Here is a 22,318-nt window from a genome sequence, read left to right as displayed (position 1 = left end):
ATTTCAAAAAAGTGAGGTATTTTTTTTTATTCAGGTTATGCGAAGTCAAAAAAAACAAAATGCATAAAAATTGTAAACAATAAAATAATTTGACTACATGACTCATAAAACATCGATATTCACCGAAGTTAATTTCTAGTTATTTCAAGGGTGTCTGAAAATGATCTCTTCAAAATTGTTTATAAAATAATGAAAAATATGTAACAAGATATTTTCTGCTACATTCCTCTGAACCTGTATTCCCCTGTGGCTTCATGAACAGTTAAGGAAGTCCTGTTTCCTGGTCCTATTCTGAAGATGCATTGCAATAACACCTCAAAGCATTCAGGACTAAATGGTTACAATTCCATTCATTTTTCTGTAAATATGTTGAAATATTTTATTCAAATATACTGTGAGGCTAACATTCCTGAAAACAAAAAAAAATATGAAAGAAAACAAAAGTGAGTGCAAATACAGTCCAAGAAAATTCCATTAAAATTAAAAAACATACACATATTTTGAAATAGTTTCCTATGCCTAGAGAGGATTCCCAGAATATCACAGAGATTAACGCACGCATATAAAAAATGCTAGAGAAAAGAGGCTACGATGAATTGTCACTAGGATTTCAGCAATACCAGTAGGTCTGTATTATATCATTCCAACCGTATAAATTGGTTAACAGGAATGTAGGTAAATAAGCCAAGTACATATTAGGATTATAGAAAAGGTACAATAACAGTACAATTATGCTGAAGCACAGTTCGGAAAGACCAGAGAAAAGACACAGAAGTTGACTACTGCAAAGAGCAATGAAGAATCTGGAACAAAAATATAACACACAGTTTTAGCCTTAAGCAAAAACTGAAACCACACTGGTTATATTTTCCTGCATTTGTAAATGGCATTAGCAAAATTGGAATATATAGGCAAAGGAGAAGTCTGCATTCGTATTGACCCCTAATGTCAGTCTTTTTATCCAACTTTTAACAGCAAATACACAATGTCAGAGGGGCAGCCCTAACCTTGGGGCCTGTGTCCATCAGAACTTGATAACCCTTGGTAATATCTTTCTGAGGCTTAATTTGATCATGCACTGAGTATGGACAAAACACATTAGCACCAATTCTGGCACTGCAGCAGACCAGAACTGAAAGAGGCAGAGAAAGTGACATGGAAAAATGAAGTACACTGCATGTTCACGGTAGTCCTAAGTAGAGATCCACACTGGGAAAACAGCATTGGAATTTCCACTGGTAAGAAGTCAAAATACAAATATAATCTCTATGAATGAATAATGTTAGTAACTCTCAAGTCTGCCTGACACAATAATGCACTCTTACTGAATTGGGAAAAAATCTTTTTTTCCTTTCAAATACTGTAGTGGGAGAGATGCAAATATATATACTAAGGTGTTTTCTGCTAGACAGAATAAGTGCACATGCTTTTATTTCCTAGTAGCATTAAAGAATATAAAAAATAGACAAAAAAAAACAAAACAAAACACAGACAACCAGAACAGCCTCTGTGGTTCAATAATCATGATTTCTGTTGATTCACTGAATTACTCTGTACAATAGCAGAATACGAATAATCAGTGAACTCTCAAAAACATACATGATCAACACAGTTCCATACAGATACACGTATTTCTCTACAGAGATCCATAAGTAAGTATTATTAACAATGGCTTACATGTAAAGACATTGGAAGTGTAATTTCAATTAATTGACCGTTCTGTGTACTGCACCTGCTATAGAAAAAAAAAAAAAAAAAAAAAAGAAAAAAAATTGTCCCAGAAGTGAGACTTTTATTTTTTTTATTTATTTATTTTTTAAAGCTTTTTGGAAATAGTAATGAAATCTCAGAAATCAAAATATTTTCCAATGACTGTTATTTGGAGAATGTTTTAATATTCATAAAACAATACTTGTTTGTTTTTTTACAAGCTCGTGACCACCGCAGAGCTAGAAGACACAGGAAAAATCTTCAGCAGAGGTTTTTACAGAGTTTTGCTTACAATACAGCTGGATCTGTGTCTTTATCCATATAAAACCCATCCCTTGAACAACAAAAAAAAATAGCCTAAACATCTTTAATATTTTGAATACCTAGTTCTATGTATTTACAGGTCTCTGAGAAAAAATATTAATAATGACAATATTGAACAAAAAAAAATGCCTTCTGAAAATTAAAAAAAGGGATGAAATCTCTCTTTACTTGCAATATTCTTACTAAGAAAACATAGCTTAACCCAAAACAAATCATACAGTAATTATAAAATGGGAGCTATCTCATCACTTGAGATTAATTTTACAGATTCTGTAAAAATAAATATATATTTAGAATATATATATATTTAATATTAAATTATTTTCATGCTGCACATGGTATTCTATTACCTGACTTTTTCTGTGATGCTTGTGCTTCCTGAACTTTTGACATGACCCACAGTTCCATACATGAATATTCCCCATCTCCTTACTGGCTAATGTGGACCTGACTGGTCACTGCACAGCTTCAAAAACACGTTCCAGAGCTCCCAAGGTAATACCAGAATGATGATAACCATGTATTTCAAGGGTTCCACATGTAGAAGAGGTATGCAGCTTTCAGGGTATGATTGCTAGAGGGAATAGCAATGTGATGAGAGTACAATATCCACAAGGAGATATGAGCAGCTTCTGGGACAGGGTAACATATTCTGATACCATAGAGTGTTCAATCTGCACAATTCTATTGGCATCGTAGTTTAAAAGGTATAATTTCTCAGGAGGGGAGAATTAGCTGATTATGATGCTTAGAAATTGTCATTCTTTTTCAATTGTAGTAAGCTGTACTTGGGAAGAAGTGAATGGTGTGATTAGTGGTTGAGTTTGATTTATCAACCATTTCTCCAACTCCCACTGAGGAACTGTAGCATCAAATGAGATGAAGTTGTATGGCTGCCAAAATGTGCATTTTGAGCTAGCTGAAAGCAAGAGTGGAAGGTGAGAACAGATGCAGAAAGTGGTGCCTTGTTTGTTGCTGGATTTAGATAATATTACTTGGATGGTTAAAGCAGCTGTGACTTTGTGTTGATTATCTTCCCTCCTACAAAGTTTATGGTTTGTCTGACAAAGTACACCATCCCTTGAAGGCCAAGTGAAAGACTGATAGCAAAAAGATTCCTGCATTTAAAATCTAGACAAGTTGAAACAAGTTGCTACAGTTTGTTTGGTTTTTATTTTAAATTTTAAAGATTTATTTGTGATCAAAGTGCCATTACTCTCCATGGCTATGCCACTGCACATCAGCTTTGCCTGTCACTATAGTTACCAAATATATCTTCTGACACCTTGTGTACTTTAGTGCTATTTTGGACACAGACTGCATGTGTTAGCAACAGAAAAGATGAATAGTGGCTTAGAATTCAGAGCGTTGTTTCTTTTGTAAAACATGGTGCAACATACTCAAGAACAGTCATTCTGAGAGTAAATAATTTCAGCAAAAACCGCAGGATTTTTTTCAGTTCAAATTCAAAGGAGCTGCTGTAGATGTAGATGGTAGAAGATCCACACACAGGGGAAAAAGAAGTGGAAAAAGAAAAAGGAATCAGTTTTAACTTTATGCTTAGTTCTTCCTTCTTCAGAGCAAATAGTCAAAAATTGCCAAAGCAAGAACTCATTGTTGTCTTGGTCGTGTTCTGAGTATGTGTCATGGAATGTAAACAAATACTGATTATCAGAATCATCTTTGGAATTTCAAGAATCACAGATTTTAGGAAGCTTTCTGATTTCAGATTGTGTTGATATCCACACAGGAAGAAAACTTCAAAACAGGTACTTCAGTCTGACGTTTCTTTTATGTGATATTTAAGCAGATCATAATTGCACGTGAAACTGTTCCTTGAAGCAGCATGAAAGATAAGACCTTTCACAACCTAACATGCTGATACTAAATGATGATAAAATTCCAGAAGTCTATTAAATATGTGACCAGAAATTCCTAGTCTGAAAATCTACCTTTGATGATGAGAAAGGGCTGTTGGTCACAACAGCCATCATCGTGTAGAAGCTGATGGAAGCTCCCTTCTGGATTATGGATGGTATATTCACAATATTTCCCATTCTCTTCAGGTAAATGTATTCTATCCATGTACCTGTTGGAGACAGCAGAAAATTCCAGAGTATTGCTACGTGCCTTAAGGTCCAATGAATCAGAATAATGTTACAGTAGTGTCTTGGACTTCATTGATTTTTATAGGAGACCATGTGATTCTTTTAGAGCTGCAGCTCATTTAATTTCAGCATGCTGCATATTCCTGAATTGGCTAGAAATTTGTCTTCCCACAAGGATGAAATTAATGAAGAACCCATTGTTTGTAGATATATAGTGTAACACCAGGAAAGTCACAAAAAAATAATCTTGAAGAAAAAATACTGTTGTTTGGATTTTCTGTTCATCTGCAGGCATAGCAGCTACTCATAGAAATCATATTGAAAATTGTAGCAGGTTCTATGCAGGTTGTTAACAGCATGTATAATCTCAAAAAAAAAAAAAGTATTCTTGCAAGCTTCATATAACTTTTAGAAATTATGATTTGATATTTGATTCATGATGGCATTTCTTTCAAACCTACGTTGTTAAGCAGTGAGATGACACAGCATATCTGATACACCAAAACCACATACTAAGACATAAGACAGAAAACTGAAGTTCTTTTCTTGGTTGGCTTTTACTCACAGAAGTGTATGACAGAAAAATAACAGAGGAAATATGATTATCAGCCATTCAAGATTACTTCAACTGAAAATCAAAATCACAATAAAGAAACTGTTGATGATTATTAATGTCAAAAAATTTAGCATCATATGATAAAACCTTGTAGAGGGAAACGTGCATTAGTGTTGGCCATAAAAATAACAATAGCAAGCATAAACAAGTGTTTAAAAGGATAACAGAAACATTACATCTGTCATAATTACATATACACTTCGTAATTACAAATTCTGATTTTACTGATTTAAAAGACTTAGTGGTGTTATTCCTGAGAATGTCACTGATCTGAATCTATTGCAACTATGCTGCCATTAACAGATGACCAGCAAGATCATCAGGAATGAGACCAGCAAGCACAATAGTCTTATTATATAAAAACAAAACAAACCAAAAAAACATGCAACGCTCCCCCTCCCACTTTTTACTATACAACTTTCTCTTATTTTAGGCAATGAAACCTTACTGCAATTTGATTCCTTGGTTAAATGAGAATGACACATAAGTGATTATATCCCAGCTTTTTAAATCTTTAAAATGATTGAGAAATGTTTGCAGCTTCATAACAAACTGGTCTAGGATTGTTATCTGCTAGCACAGACTCAAAATACTGTGATTTACCAGAATTTATTCTCCAGTGATTTCTCCAGAGAGTTCACTTGAAAAAAAAATATTATTATTAAATATATATGATTTATGTAGCAACAAGTATGGCTATTCAGATTAGAAACTTCAACCTCATCCTGTTTCTGTTCAGATCTATTCAAATCTTAAGTGAATATTACTTCAGCCATAGAAATAATTAGTATGATTAAACTATATGACCATACCATGCTGAATTGCCCATACAGAGCTCCCCTGGTCAGGTAAAAAACTGTAAAAAGAACATGGAAACATCAAGTAATAGGATCCCAGCTTTCCTCCAGGTGGGCATTGTAGCCCAGTAAATATGATTTCACTATTACTAGTAAAGGCTCTGTATGGATCCAGCAGTGCATGATCTCAGGACTTGACAGGGGTTGACTTGGTATGAGGTGAGTTCAGTTTGCTTTAAGATTGCAAGTCTTAAAACAGCAAGTTACCTTGTCATCAGGTGACTACCTGAATTAATTTCTGCTTAGCTGTGTGCACCTTCCATGGCAAATGTGTAACTAATACACATTATCTCTTTATATTAATTGGGACTGGAGGAGGCGTCTTTGTAACTTTAAATAACTAACCCATGAAAATAATCAAGAAACAAATGAGAAGGAAAAAAAAAAAAAAAAGATCAACAACAAAAAAAAAAAAAAAGAAGAGAGAAAAATAAAACACCACTTTTAAGCTGCCTGCAGTACAAAATAGGCAAAAATAACTTCAACTTGACCCAAGGCAGGAAAGGAACCACAGTATTAGTTAGGTTTCATTTAAAGGTGTCAGGTTAAGCCATTTGTACTTTTCACTGGAGAAGAATTGAAGAACTTAGGAAGCTGATGAATTCTAAACCCTTCTCTCCATTTTTTATTGAGGAAAATTAGCACTCAACCACAGGTCTCAGGGGAGCACAGGAAAGGTGATTATAACAATGAGAAGAAAACTAGGAAGCCTTTGAATAACAACTTCAACTGTAAGGGTAATTATCTTTTTTCTGTAGTACTTCTGTATCTTGGAGAAAAGTATTGGTAGTGTAACTGGACTAAGAATAATGTTTTGCTTTATTTTACTTAAATTGATAATACATACTTGGACCAATAACAGATTCTTGGAAGGCTGTATACCCCTTTTGGCTCACAAAGCTCTTCTGTAAGAATATGAATTCATCTTTAAAATTACAACTACTCCAAGAACCTCAACCTGAACTTCATGCATTTGTAAAAACATATATTTCATTTTCATATGACTTAGATTCAAACCATTATTCAGTTTAGCTTTAGTTGCAGGAATGACTGGTATGGTGAAGATAAGCAGTTATGTAATGCATGGAACAGCCCAAACTGAGTAGCACTGCATCTGCTTTCTTCAAAACAAAAGCATCAGAATTTGAGCTTCTCTTACAGGTTTGTTCAGAAGCTGTATGCAGCTAGGGATCCTTTTCCATTTTTCTGTAAAGGTGATTTATATTTTATTAAAATGATTATGGCTAGACAGCAGATAGGAAGTCTGTCTGGAAATTGGGATGAGGTGGAGCCCTGCAGGGAGATACAAGCAACAAGGCTTTCTTAGGGGAGGGAAAGGCACAGAAAGCAAGAAATGCATAACTCAAGTGGATGAGGGGCTGGGGAATTATCTGCAACAGGACACAGATCCAAATGTCAGACCTCAAAGATCAAAAAATCTTTGCTCACAAACCCAGAGAAGTCTGTAGGGCTTTTTGCAACTCAAGAAACAACAGGAAATTATTGAAGTTGAAAGAAAAATGAAGAAAACTAGCTAACCCGAACAGATCTGAAAGGGCATGGGAACATTTGTTGTCAAGTTATCTATTATCATTCAACAGTTTCTCTATCTACATTGTCATGTTTATTTATATATACAGATACAAATAAAAGATTATTCTGTAAAAATCAGTCAAATTGGGTGGAACCTATTATAGAAAAACTTGCTGCTACTGGAGTTTCAAACAAGTTGGACAGCAGACATTGCAACATTGCAGTACAAAAAATTTATATGTCATTCTGCTATGGAAGTATCACCCTGAGAAACCAAACCCTAGCACCAATCTACAGCTTATTTTGAGTTGGCTTATAGCATTTCTTACTGAACTGAACAAGTCAGGAAATTAAAGGAGTATATATTACTGATTTAAATTACCAGGAGCTATGCATAGTACATTGCTTAAACAAACAGATCAGTAACAACACACAAACTGAACAGACCGTGTGGATGATGGTAATGAGTTTCTGGGTGAGGAAGGTGAGAAAGAGTATGTGAAATTGTTGAAGAAATCCTTCACCAAAGCAAGGGACCTTAGAGGGTGGTGCACTGGTGTATTGGGTTTATGCGGCAAGGTTTTGGCAACCAGGCTCCTGTATGAGGTGATGCCAAGGCTGCCCCATGCCAGCCCCAGATGGTCCCAGTCCCAGCTCCATGCCAGGCCCAGCTGGGCCCTGCAGCCAAGATGGTGGTGCCTCACCTAGGGGGCAGCCTGGGGAAGGGAGGGCAAACACTGCACGGCAGGGGGCGGTGAGGGGAGTGGTGTGAGGAGCAGCCCTGTACAGACAGCAAGGGGAGAGGAGTAGGAGGGCAGGAGGTGCCCCAGGTGCCCAAGCAGATATGCCCCTACAGGACCATGCTGGAGCAGATCTCCACACAGGAGTCCATGGAGGACTGAAGGAAGGTGCAGCCTAAGGAGAGCCCACAATGGGGCATACCCCTGGCTGAACCTGCAGCCCTCGTGGGATCCGTGCTGGGGCAGTCTGTTCCTGAAGGACCACAACCTGCAGAGAACACCACTGGAGCATTTTGTGAAGGACTGTTGCCTGTGGGGAGAACCCACACCCAGGAGGAGGGAAAAGTATGAGGATGGTGCATCAAAGACCAAGACAATGACAGACCATAGACACCATTTCCTATTCCCCTGCAAGTGTCAGGGGATTGGGTAGAAGAGGCAGAGGAATCGGTCAAGACAGACGTGCCTGGAAATGAGGGTGGAGGGAAGATGTTTTAGCTTTGTCTTTGTTTCTCACCATCCCACTCTATTCTTAACTGACAATAAATTAATTCTTCCCAAGTTGTCTGTTTTGTCTGTGAGTAGTGAGAGGAACAGCTGGGTAGGTGGCTGGGAACTGGCCAAAGTCAAGCCACCACAGCCAGCTTCAGAGAAGGCTGTTGGCAGCAAATGGCCTCTTGGAGGGCTGTTAGTATAGGCGAGACTTTTTTCTTTCTCTACTAGTCTACTACCCAGGAAACACAGTTTCCAATAAAAATGTCAAAAAAATACATTTGTTGAGGATATCTCATGAGAAAAAAAAAAAAAGTTATTTAATATTTTAGCACTTGCTACAAGGTGAATGACTGTAATGTTTTATGACCACACAATTTCTTTTTAACAAATATGCTAAAGGTAATCAAGGCAATAGGACTAATCTGCTTGTATAAACCAGCACATTTTCATGCAGAATTAGTAAGGATTTTTTAACATTATTAGAACATACTTAGTAAACACAATGACCTGAGGGCACAGAAATTCTCAACAGATATCCATGCATATTAGCTTTCTTAGAAGTTTTCATTTTAAATACCTACGGTATTGATTTTGGGTGAGATCATTATACTTTTAACCAACTAAAGTCTTAGTAGAGTTTTGGTATTGAATAATTCTAAACTGTGATAAAGAAACAACATAAGGAAGCACTGATAACTGTGGCCTAAATAATATGGCATATTTCATATTGTAAATGTGCTTGCCTAATTGGTATTCATGCTTTTTTTTTTTTTTCCCCTTCATTAAAAACTCTAAGGTCACTGTAGTTTCCAGTGAGATACTGTATTCATGTTCACATTGTCTAAGTTAATACAGAAAATATACATTGATCAACAGATTGTAACTCTAACTGGGGCTTTTGAATTATGCTAGTGAAATGGTATTTTTTCCAGTGTAGAGCAATACGTATTGACAAAATTGGATTTTTATTGTCAATTTCTAAATAAATTACTACTTTTGTATACTATTGTAAGAGAACATTTATAGAATATTATGTTAATTCAATACATTTTTACCATATAAGATAACCCTGAGGTTATAACGTGATGTATCATCTATCTATAAGGTATATTAAAGCATGTTAGAAAGACAGCTTACAGTAAGGTAAAGATTACTACACACACTTTTAATTCATTGACTTTTGGCACAGATGTCACAACTTGATTTGTATAAGTAGAAATTTATACAAAGTAAAGACAAAAATAAATCTTATTGTTGATACTACTATTCATATTATTGTGACATTTAGAAATTTTAATGACACAGGCCCACGTGTAGAGGGGAGTTCTTATTTTGATCATGAATCAGAGCTTAGACAAGCAGTTCAGTTATGCAGTACTAAGAAATATTGTTAGCTGAATTTCAGAAGCTGTCAGTAAGGGTGGGACAAGCAGTCTTCACTTTTCCCAGTGCAAAGACGTGAGACTTTTGCACTGTGCTTTAGGTTAAGTTGCACAGTCTCAGCTACAATGGATGACGCACATACACTTGTCCATTAGCATTATCATGCTAAGCCACCATAACGTTTGAAATCTTAGAATTGGTATTAATAGAAAAACAGCATTTGAGTGGATGCATAGAGGGAGATGAAAATGTAATAGTAAAACATGTTTTCAACAGCATACTAAGGACGTGAATACATTATTAAGAACTAATTATTACAGAGTTTATATAGTTTGTTAAACAAGACAAACAATAGATTGAAAAACAGAATCCAGGACCTTTGCTTTCATCTTGTTTTTGCCAGAAGTCTAAATACAAGTCTTTCCATTTTCTCCTAACATGCAAGGGTATTCAAACTGCTTTTCATGTCAGAAAAAAATGCTAATGGGTTTTAATAGAGTAAAATACACTTTCACAGCATTCCATTACTGGTTGTGCCATAGCCTATATTTCCCGTTTCCCATGGGTTTCCATGGTATCTAAAGATTTATCATTTCTGAAATCTCTGGAGAATGTCTCATAGTACACCAACACTGCCAAATGACACCAGTTTATAACATGTGGCTGTGGTGCTTATTGTATCATCACTTGCAGAATCTCTATTTCATCAAACAAGCAACAGCTATATGAAAATGTTATTAAACAGGTAGCAGATAATACAACTGATACAGAGACGGTAGCTCATGAAACAATACTGTGTAGCAGAAGCAATAAATGAATTCAAGTCCAAGTTGCACTGGTATCATAGGAAATGCTTGTCCATAAAAAGTTCCCTGATAATTTCAATCTTCATTAGTGTAACAGAGAATATCATCAATGATGATTAAATGGAGAAAACTAATATTGGCAGGCAAAGAAAAGCTATTTTTAAGCTTATATGGCTATATGGCTTTATTTCAGCCTGTAAATGCAACATCACAACCCACAGAAAGTACCCAAAAATATCTACTTGCTGTATAGTTAGCATATAAGAACATGGATTGAAAATGGAAGACAGTTTTTAAGTTTGAAATATAAATTAGTTAGAAATAGGATTATCCATTTACAGATTAAAAAACTCTGTACTTATTTAAGTTTAGATGTAATTTAAGACAATTGATTAAATTAGTTATGTTCCTTTTCCCCTAGTTTGTGAAAGCTTTTAAAATAGGAAAGCTATTAAAACTTACATTTTCTTGGCTTTTTGCAATCTTTAAAAAAGCGAAGAGCAACAACTTTGCCTCCTTAATTCTGTCCCCTATGCAAAATAACTTCAAAGTTTCACTGAAAGGAAAAATTTGCAGAAATGAGATAATTCTGGGACCACTGTAATACCAATACAGCCATTCATATAGCTTGAATACATATATGGATGTGTGTATTTAAAGCCATTTGGGTCTACTCTGGGTAAAGAACATTTGTCTCCTAAAAGAGAAATAAATTTAAGGGCCCTTAGGTCATGTGACTGAGAATTATTGTGGAGTTGTCAATATAACAGCCTTCAAACTTGCATCAGGGAAGATGCTATGGTACATTAAAATTGTATCTGACTTCAGTTTTGGCTTCATTTAAATATCACTGCAGATATTGTTACCAAAAAGAGGGAGCAGAACTCAGATGATTGGTTCACATGCTACTTAATGATTTTGAAATACCCACACTGGTTTGCAACCTTCCTTATATAATGCTTCATCAGCTTACCCAGGAAAACTGCTTTTTATTTCCTCAGCCCTCTAACTGCACACTATCTTACTCCCCTAAAATCAATCTTCCTACTAAGATACTGTCATCTCCTGAAATTGTAAACTCTATTTTTAGCTCTTTAAGAACTTATCCCAACACTATGATACTGTATCTGAACTATGCCATTAAAAATTCCATAGAAAAGGTGAAGAAAATCCAACACATGAAGATTTCTGTGTACTTGTTGACTGGTGAGAGTATAGTATTCAGTGCTCAGATGTGCTCCATGGTTTGTATATGCCAGAGGATATAAATCTTTATAGCTCCAACAGTACTTATTACCTAAATTTAAGGCCAACCCCATGCTTCCTATTCACTCAAAATTCCATTTATTTACCTTCTCCTTCCAGTCACAATATTCTTACTCTTCCGTTTCATATCCTTAGCATGTGATGCCCATTATGCTTCATTTGAAAAACAAGAACAACAACAAAAAAATAGATTCAAGTTGCTCTGCTTATTCCCATGGAAGCAGTATGACTGGAGTGATGGCCATCAGCTGTTGCTGCATCTCAGCTACCCAACCAGTGCCCAGCTGTCTACCCAGACAATGATGCCTGGCTGCACTGCTTGCCGTGTCTCAACTGCATTGTCAACTGTGTTGTATGAGCCAATTGCAGCAGCCTACATAAACTGTTCTGGCCTGCAGGCCTGAACAGATCTTATAATGGCAAAAATAGTCTTTGGCATTGTAAGTAGAAGCTATTGACAAACCACATACATAAAACAGGTTATAACAATTTTCTTCAGTAAGGCAAGGGAATTTGCCCCTTACATTTTTCCAACTATTCAAGAGATGTTCCAGAGATGAACTTACAAAGACTAGGATTTGTATAGCTTGTAAAAAGAAAGAAATCTCCTGCAATCAATTAAAATATCCTCAATACATTTATGTTTCCTCTTTCTAGGTGAGTTATCATTCAAATACAGAGGAGATCCTTGACATAAGAATATAAGAGCTCTCATTACTGTCTCAAAATAAAGACAAGATAAATCACCGACATTTACTATAATACTGCTTCTATAACATTGATTCTTTAATGAGGTGACAATAGAATATATAGGGAAATACGTAGGGAGTTAAAAAAAAATCCAATTCTTTTTGTTAATATTTGTGACAGATGAGGCAATGTTAACAGGCTTGGGTAAAAAACGGAGTTGACCTTTCAAAGAGGAAAGACCAAACAAACCCCAAATCCTTTTCCTATTGTCTTATCATGACAACTATGAGAAACGACAAACTCAAACTACTTGTGATTTATGGCAATATAAAGTGAATTCAAACTTGGAAAATAATTTAATTGCTGGTCTGGGCTCTGCAATATTTAGAAACAATGTCATAGGAGATTACTCGGGGACACTCAGGATGGTATTTGGAAGGAAGCAGAACTCAAACTATATAGTTTTCATTATGAAGTTTAAAATCTGAGATCTTTTTACTTGTGGATACAAGTAGAATAGTGCAAGGTGTTTTAAAGACATTTGGTGAATCTGTATCAAATATATGTAAAATAAAGTAGTATTCCCTCCCGCCCATTTTTTTAAACTAGTTTTCCCATATATGAAACATTATCAAAACTGAGTATCAGATACTCGACTGTGATCTATGTGCATTGATTTTTTTTTCTTCTTTCATTCATTTTACATGTTTAGATTGTAAATTCTTTAGGGTAAAGATTGTCTCTTTGGACACATGCTGCATATAGCGGAGCTACTGTCTCATATCAAGCCCCATCTGTTATTGCTATTTGTATTCCAAAACAGGGCTTGAAATGGTAATTAAAAACATTGGTTAGCTTTCGTAATTCTGCTGGTACTACACTAGGAAATTACACCATGAAACTTTGCCCTAATGCTTCTGCTGTATTCACAGGAATCAATGACATTTTTGTATTAGAGAATTGGGATGTGCTGTCATGCAGGGATGTGTGCAGAAGTGTGTGTATATATCCAAACCCCATTTTATAAGTGATTACAGCAAATCAAATCCACTCACTATCCTTCCTTCTGTTCCACAAACTGCAAATCTTCTCCTGCCTCCTCTTTTTACTGGGAAAAGGTCCAGGCCTGCTGGATGCACAGAAGTCTGTAGGATCACACCATTTTAAATCACAGCTGAAAAGGGCAATGGCCAGGCAGGCACCTCAGTGACAGGACATGCAATACGGGGGAGTTGGGCACTAGAAGTGCACATGCCACTGCAACAGCAGATGAAGCTCTAGTCTTGGAGTAAATCTCCATTTCAATTTTCAATTCTTTAAGAGTGAGCCAAATGCTTTCTGTCACACATAATCATTCATTTACTCAGGCTTACCCACTCTCATGTAGTTATGAGTTATAAAGCTTTAAAGGGATTATAGAGGTCATCTAATGTGACTGCCTGGAAAACTTTGCCATTTAAACTTTCAACAGTGGTCAGAGGAAGGAGAAAGAAACCTTTATTTCAAATTTTCAAAGAAAGAGAGACTACACCATGTGGTAGATTGTTCCATAGGCTAACTGAAAAAAGAAGAGAGGAAGAGGGTTCTTTGAGTCTGGTTTGAAATCATTTGGCTTCAAATACCCAGATCTGATATACTGAAAATCCTTTATCAAATTTGTATTTTACAAAGAGATCATTATAGACCTCCTACCCATTATCTTCCTTAAGCCTAGTAGGGTTATTTCTTCCATCTATGACTTTAGTGCATATTTTCCATTCTTTTGGACATTACCATTTCAAACTCAGAAAAAACTATGTTTTGATGTTCTGGTTATAAGATCTATCATTTAAAATAAAACATTATTTTGAATTTGTGAAGGCTAGAAATAATCTCACATTCAGATCTCTTCCTTCATCAGTGGTTACTCTTTAAACAAGGCTATTATTTAAAATGTGCTCCCCACCTAACTCAAGGGTATTTCTTGGGTAGCTATCCTCAAAAGGACTATGTGGATACTTGATACTCCAGATGTGTCTCTGCAGCCCAATGCTGCTATCTAAGCTGTAGCAGGAATGGGGTCATATACGCATTTACTGTCCTTAGCAGTTGTCTCTGTACAGTGTACTTGTCTTCTCCAGGTCCTCTGTAAGACAAATGATTCTCCCCTCACCATGTAAACAAGAGGTAGAATTCTGGATTTTTGAATTCCTTTTTCAGACTGTGTAATGACTAGGCACAGGAATGCTCAAGCTGTAAATGCCTAAATCTGTTACTGAACATGACCTGTACTCAAAACCCCACACTCTTATAAATTGGCATTTTAATGATATTTCTTTGTTTCTTTTGTACAGATATACTATTTAACAGTGTATCTATCAAATTTGCTTGCTTGCTGATTTTTTTCCCCATTTGTCAAGAAGCACGTGGTCTAAAGGGGCTTAAGGTGGCAAGCATGAGGTAAGAACAAGTCATCCTTCATGCATTATAACAGTTCAGAGAGGTATGTGCACCCCTATTTATAACTGTACTTCCAAGCCTGCTGGCAATCCATTTGTCACCAACTCTAATGCTTAGATGATTAGCTCGGTGACTCAGTTAACTTTGGTATAAAATAACTGGGATTTTTAATGTATACTGGATCAGTTTGACAAGATCTATTTGCAGCAAACTCATGGCAACTATCACTAATAGCATTACGGAAAAATATATATATATATTATTGAATCTACTTCAGCTTTCCTAGTGTTTTGCTTCAGAACAAGTCGTACAGACTTTAGTTATCCTTTTAGTTAGTGCCACACTCATTGGTTTCTCCAAGCTCTTTGGAACTCTACAGTGTTCCGGGATTTACTGTGAATCAACAATATGAGTCATATGAGTCCACAGTGTTTATTGGACTCACATTCTTTCGTATATTACATCTGGCACCTATATAAACACACATAAGCATGTAACTAGACAACACAGGAGTGTCAAGAACTGCAAAGTGAATAACAAGAAGCTATATAAAGGACTTGAACGTCTTTTGCATAGTCATGACAAGTGACTGTAAACCTGTAAAGGGTCCACCATTAGCAGTAAGGGAAGAAAAAATCAAACAGGCCTGCAAAAATTCTTACTCACTACAAATCATGACATTCAGCTATTACCAGAAAGATTGCAGTGACCAGTCTGAGTAATTACTGTCAAGATTTAGGATGGCAAACTCCAGAACAGTTCACTACAATCTTACTAAATTTCACGTCCAAACTGTTACAAAGCAAAACTCTGTATTATGTTTTGCAGATTACAGAAAATATTTTTAGCAAGAGATACAGCAGTCTGCATCTGTGCAATCCCATAGGTTCTGACAATCTCAAGGAAACTACCACTTTTTTTTTTTTTTTCCTAATTGGGAAAAACTTGGAATTTTGGTAATAAATGTTGAATTAATGACAAAAGAAGACAGTCACAGTAACCAATACTATAGTAAAACTCTCTTTCATACAGGAAAAAGTAATTGCTCATCAATCACAAAGACATAGATAACACACTGATATTTAATCTCATTTAAAGTAGCACAGAGAATCCAATTAACCAAATGATCACTCAAATTTTGCAGTATTATATTCAATCCACCTGGTTTTGGACAGAGAGAAAGGAAAGGAGGAGTCATTATATAATTTGGTTGTTCCTTAATAGGCTGTCCATATTTTCTTTGATCAAAATAATTTTTTGGCTTTTATTCAGAAGAAAAATACCGTTACATTTTTTTTCTCCCCACTAGAGATTCTTTATGCAACATTTCAAGTTTATGGAGCTGTCAAACATTTCAAACAGCACATCTTGTAACTACCCATAGAAGGTATAGAAGGTATACTTGCATTTTAGCAAAACAAGAACAAGACTGAGTAGCTAAATAGTAAATTTAATAATCTAATAAAACTATAATTAAAAAATAACAGCTTTTTTTTTTTTTTTTTTTTTTTACTTTAAATCATCATTATGTTATCGTTATGGTTAGAGCAGTTCTTCCATCTTCTACAGAAAAAAAAAAAAAACTATAATCAGTATCATTCCCTAAAGAAATTCTTAACTCAAGAAAAATGTTTGTAAGGTACAGTCTATATTAATTTAAAAAAAAATACTAAAAGATGTTCAAAAGATGAATTCACTGAATGTGGACAATAATTTTTCTACTTGCGCAAGTATGTCTGGTGATTGGACATTGTCCCATTCTTCCCTGCTCTGGTGTGTCTTCACTTTGAGCACTATGTGCAGTTTTGGGCACCACAATATATGAAGGACATAAAACTATTAGAGCCATCCAAAGGAAGGCTACGAAGGAGGTGAAGGGTCTAGAGATATCTGAGGCGTGGCTGAGGTCCCTCGGTTTATTCAGCTCACAACTGAGGGGAGGCCTCATGGCAGCCTGCAGCTCCCTCACGAGGGGAGCAAAGGGGCAGGCACTGAGCTCTGCCCTCTGGGGACAGCGACAGGACCCAAGGGAACGGCATGGAGCCACAGGGCATGGAGTCAGGCTGGGTGTTAGGGAAAGGTTCTGCACCCAGAGGGTGGTTGGGCACAAGTTCCCCAAGTCATGGCACTGAGCCTGCCAGAGTTCAAGAAGCATTTGGACAACTCTGTCAGACACATGGTTTCTGATTTTTGGGTAGTCCTGTGTGGAGCCAGGAGTTGCACTCAATGATCCTTGTGGGTCCCTTCCAACTCAGGATAGTCTATTCTTTGATTATTTTAAGTTATCACATATATTATAAATAAATTCAGTTTAAGGCTGTTACACTCACATTTTCTTCAACTCACTTTTTCCTTTTCTTTCTAGTGCAGAACACTGCTGTATTATTCAACAATTTATTCACTGTCAGTTTGTTTCCCTGTTAACCTATTCAAAAACTTGGTAGGAAAACTCAAGTCAAGGCTTTGTCCCTTTACAGTGTTGGAGGGCCACGTGGTCAACGTAATAGCATATTTTATAGCTCAAGACATACAGTATTTCAGAACAGTTATTCAGCATTCAGCAAAAAGTTGCCCAGGAGCAATATACTGAAAATTCCTTCACTGGCAAGAACAAAATGAAACCACATAACTGTATTCATTCTTGTTCTTTTTATCATCTGTATACAGCATGAAAACACACTAGTAGCAACTCAATATAGGTTTCAGTTTGGTTTTCAGTACTATTCAGTTGAATCACTGTTGAAAAAAATGGCATGTAGGTAACACTGACAGGTCTAGAGAGTTTAACCACTTGCAGTTTGAATTAAGAATGGAATGCCATACTATATGAGCAGTGGATAAATTTCAGATTTCAACTGAATCAATGTGTTTGGCTTATTTCTGCAATTTGCTTTCATTTTCATTTTCTGATATAACTAATTAATTTTAGGAACATTCCAAACATAAGCAAAAAGCTATGTTTGTGACCTTTGAACCAAGTGTAGTCTTTGTGTATTAGAAAGATCACCTTTGACTTTAAGTATTTAAGGAGTTTTATTTTAGTGCAAAACTAATTAAAAATATAAATAGCATTATGTTTTTCTGAAATGAAAATCATAGAGCAGGAATATGATAGGCAAAGCCTCACAAAAACTGCCTCAGTGCCAGGAAAGGATAAGTAGGAGACTAGACCAGATAAGACATTGTCCTTTTAGAACACAAATAATGGAAATATATATTCCTGTAATATACAATAATACCCTATAAACTGAGTGACTTACTCGGTATCTAATTCCCTGATTTGCTTGATCACTGTGTAGGTTTGACTTTTTTTTTTTTAAGCAACAGCTATTAATATGCAAACATCTGCAAGTGGACTGTCTGTATACATTATGTAGAGTCTAATTTCTGAATTAGCAAACCAGAGAGGCTCAGGCTTTAACTAGTGCAGATAAATTCTATGTTTTATGTAAAGAAATTAAGAATACTTGTTTAAACATTAAAAGAAAATCATGCTTTAAAAAGCTCTGTAGAAACTAATCTACATGGTTAAGAATAACATTATACCCTTCCCTTTTGCTTACCATTCCATCTAATTACAGCTCTTGTTCCCACAGTAACTGACTTTCTCCATTATCATACTGTAATCTTTTTCTACTCAACTTAATTTTATAATAAAACTTGAAAATGGTAAATCACAATGGGAAAACGGTTTCAATTTGTAGTTATAAACTACTTTGCTCTTTGTGAGGGAAAATGTAAGAAAGAAGTAAGAAAAAAAAATAAGTGGGAAAGAAAGCTCTTCAAAGTGTTTGGAGACATATATATTTATATATATATTTATTTATTTATTTCAGATATCTATAGCATTTTGAGAAATACTGGACAGATTCTAAATATAGTCAAGGAGGGCTAAGGGCAGCCACTGCAATCAAAAAGAAATTGAAACCCTTAGTAGGAACTATTTGATGAAGTACAGTGCCTTTCAGCACTTTAATTGCTTTTTTCTTTCCTTCCTTCTTTCATTTTTTATTTTTTTTATAGTTAAAGATTTTGAATTTCCACATCTCTCATATTACCTCAGGAAGTATTGGTTCCTTCTAATTTCATCTAAAGTTAATTCCAGTTTCTTTCAATTATTTTTCTGCTTATGAAAAGAAGATTGCTCAGACAACATGTGTTTAGATATTTTAAAGGCTGATTTACCTTGTCACCTTCAGAGAAAGTTATTCCATCAGTGGCCCTTTTCCAAGTAATCTCTGGGATAGGTTCTCCTTCTGCTTCACAGATGAGGGTGGCTTTCCCATTCTCAAATGTGGTTTCATTTTTAAGTTGTATTATCTGAGGCTGTACTGTTAAAAATACAAATTACATTATTCACCCTGCATAAAAAGTGTCATGTCAAAATATTTTTAGTGACTTTCTTTCTGAAAACAAACAACAACAACAACAAAACTACAAACAAGCACATTTATGTTTATTTACTTAGGCTTAACTAAAGGCTTAACACTACCATCTATAGGAGCAATCAAGTTTCAACAACCAATGAAAATATAGGATCTTGGGATTTCACTCCAGAATGTTTCCACCTCTTTGCTATTTTCTTCAGTCAAAAGTACTGAAGTATTTGTATTATAATCATAGAATATTCTGAGTTGGAAGGGATCCACAAGGATCATTGAGTCCAACTCCTGGTTCCATGTAGGACTACCTAAAAACTAAACTCTGTGTCTGAGACCATTGTCTAAATGCTTCTTGAACTCCATCAGGCTTGGTGCCATGACCACTTCTGTGGGGAACCTGTTGCCTGCTACCCTCTCCGTGAAGAACCTTTTCATAATATCCTGATAATAACGTACTTAAACAATTGTTAACTGAATGACCTGTCTGAAATGAAAGAAGGCTTGAACATATAAAAGAGTCATGCTTGAGCTCATTAAAGTGATTTTACTTGCAAGGCAATGGAACTGCCTTTGGACATGTTCCTGGGTAACCTGTTCTAGGTGGCTTTATTTGAGCAGGGGTGTTGGACTGGATGACCTCCAGAGATCCCTTCTAACCTCAACCATTCTGTGATTTTGTGTTCATCACTATAGATGCATTTTGAAATATTAAAATAAAGAAATAACATTTACTGTTTGGAAAGTTTGTTCATGGAACAGAGAAGTTTGGTCTTCAGTTCCCTACAACTTTCTAAATAAACAAGTTTCTTCCCATTTATTTATATATATATATATATATTTGCCTGGTTTCTTCTGTATTTGATTCAGACAAGGGGAATACCTTGTAAACTGAATGTTCATGTTATTGTTGTGTACCTTACAGTCTCCTCTGCAAAGCTTAAGAACATGATAGTAATTAGAGACTCTAGGTCTGTTATTTGCTGCTTGCAACTTATCTCTTGAAAAAGACACACAATTTAGTGCATTCACAGAGTTCTACCCATAGCATTGACAAAAGAAGTTCATCAGACTTGGGAAGCTGAACAAAGAAAAAGCTTGAAAAAGTTTTGATTTTATCTCTGGAAAATAACTACTCTAAACAGCTAATTAATATTAATACGACCGTAGATTTAGTAGCAAGAGGCTTAATATATATTAATAAGCCTGTACCACTACCTGGTTGGATCTCTTGATTAATATTACATATGAGGAATCTCACTCCTATGTTATCTTCCTATACAGCCACATTTGAATCAGGTAGCAAAACTGCAACCCTGGAGACTGCTGATACAATTTGAATTTCATAAACAAGCTAGAGAGCCCAACAAGAAAATACCTAGGAAATTGATTCCTGAAACTTCATTCCTATCATAAAAACAAATGCACACACACTAGTATAAAGTGTTGACTTGATTTAGTGCATGATAAACCTGAGTCTTTATACATGTTAAAACAGTATTACTACTTCACACTCAAAAAAGGATTTAAGATTCGTCTTCTGAGAGAACTGGCATCACTGCCTTTATAGACGGTAAATAAATATTTATAAAATAATATTTATAAAATAATTTTTATTTTAAGAAATAGAGGTGTTCTACACAGGTAAGGAGCTAGGAGGGAGGAAAGAAGGGATACAGAAAATGTATAAATGTTTGAGACTACATCTTTTATTGATGACTTTCACTTCATGAAGCTGCGGCTGATATTCTTCATAATGCCTCTGATGAGCAGGCACAGATAGCTACATACCTAGACACACAGTATTCCCTTCCTGTGTGTATCAATAGGTTTAAACAAAGAGCTCTCATATACGTATCAAACTGTATTGTAGAAAAGTGTATTAGTTTTATGTGGCAGGGTTTTGGTAATGGGGGGATGCAGGGGTGGCCTCTGTGAGAAGAGTCCAGCAGCTCCCCCATGTTAGATAAGGGCCAGTTTCAGCCGGCGCCAAAGGGACCTGCCACTGCCCAGAGCTAAGCCAATAAGTAATGTTGTTTGCACCTCTGTGAGAGTAGATTTAAGAAAGGGGAAAAAAACAAAACAAAACAAAACAAAACAAAATGCTACACAACAGCAGCTGGGAGAGTGAGGAGTGGGAAACAGCCCTGGAGAAACAGAGTGAATGCGGGGCGGAGATGTTTTGAGTTTCTCACTGCTCTAGCTTGTTAGTAATAGGTACTAGATTTTATTAATCTCCCTATGCTGAGTTTGTTTTGCACATGACAATAATGGTTGAGTGATCTCCCTGTCCTTATCTCAACCCTTGAACCTTTTTCATTATATTTTCTCTCCCTTTCCTTTTCCTTTGAGGGAATGGTTGTGGTGGAGCTCAGCTGCCCAGCTGTGAAAAACAATCACAAAACCAAAACAAAACATATATTAAACTACTTACTAAACTGAAAGAAAAATTAGCTAGATGTGCTTCAGGCACTATAAATGTGAAAATAATGGAAACATTTAGGCAATCTCCACACCACCATCTTATTATAGACTCACTCTAGCCTGCTTGGTTCAAAGATGCAAGTCCTTTGAGGGCCTAAATTAACCTCAGTGTTTTTAGTTTTGGCATTTGGAATATATCTAAGAGGGATAAAACAGGAAAGGTCAGTTACATTTTCCATCCTCTCATCTGCCTGATAACAGATAAAAAAAGAATAATACTATACACTTTTCTCATTAATGAACAAAAGTTATATTGAACATAGCTGCACAAAACTTTCTTTTATATAAGATTATATTTTAAAAGACATCTAGAAAATAGAAATAATATGTGGTCAAAATATACTATAATTATAAAGGGTAGTGCTTCTTGAAGTATTTTTCCCTTGACTTCTACAAAATCATCAGAAACTACTGAAATACCAGTGTAATATTTTTCATAATCTCAGTCTACCCTCATTGATCATATAGGTATAACAGCTATATCCTAG

The 22,318-nt window shown here is 35.7% G+C and overlaps 1 protein-coding gene across 2 annotated transcripts in view; it reads right to left on the bottom strand.

The window, feature by feature from the left end:
• NCAM2 (neural cell adhesion molecule 2) overlaps nucleotides 1-22,318 on the bottom strand; it is a 285,518-nt gene that overhangs the window by 96,362 nt on the left and 166,838 nt on the right. For both annotated transcript variants that reach the window (XM_084530898.1, XM_084530899.1), the window contains exon 8: nucleotides 19,153-19,298. In XM_084530898.1, the coding sequence (XP_084387024.1) occupies nucleotides 19,153-19,298 (146 nt within the window). The remainder of the gene's footprint in view (nucleotides 1-19,152; nucleotides 19,299-22,318) is intronic.

The sequence above is a fragment of the Aythya ferina genome (assembly GCF_964211825.1).
Source record: "Aythya ferina genome assembly, chromosome: 1".
NCBI classification, from domain to species: domain Eukaryota; kingdom Metazoa; phylum Chordata; class Aves; order Anseriformes; family Anatidae; genus Aythya; species Aythya ferina.
Note: the sequence above shows the minus strand (reverse complement) of the source record. Positions and strands in the feature narration are given on the sequence as shown.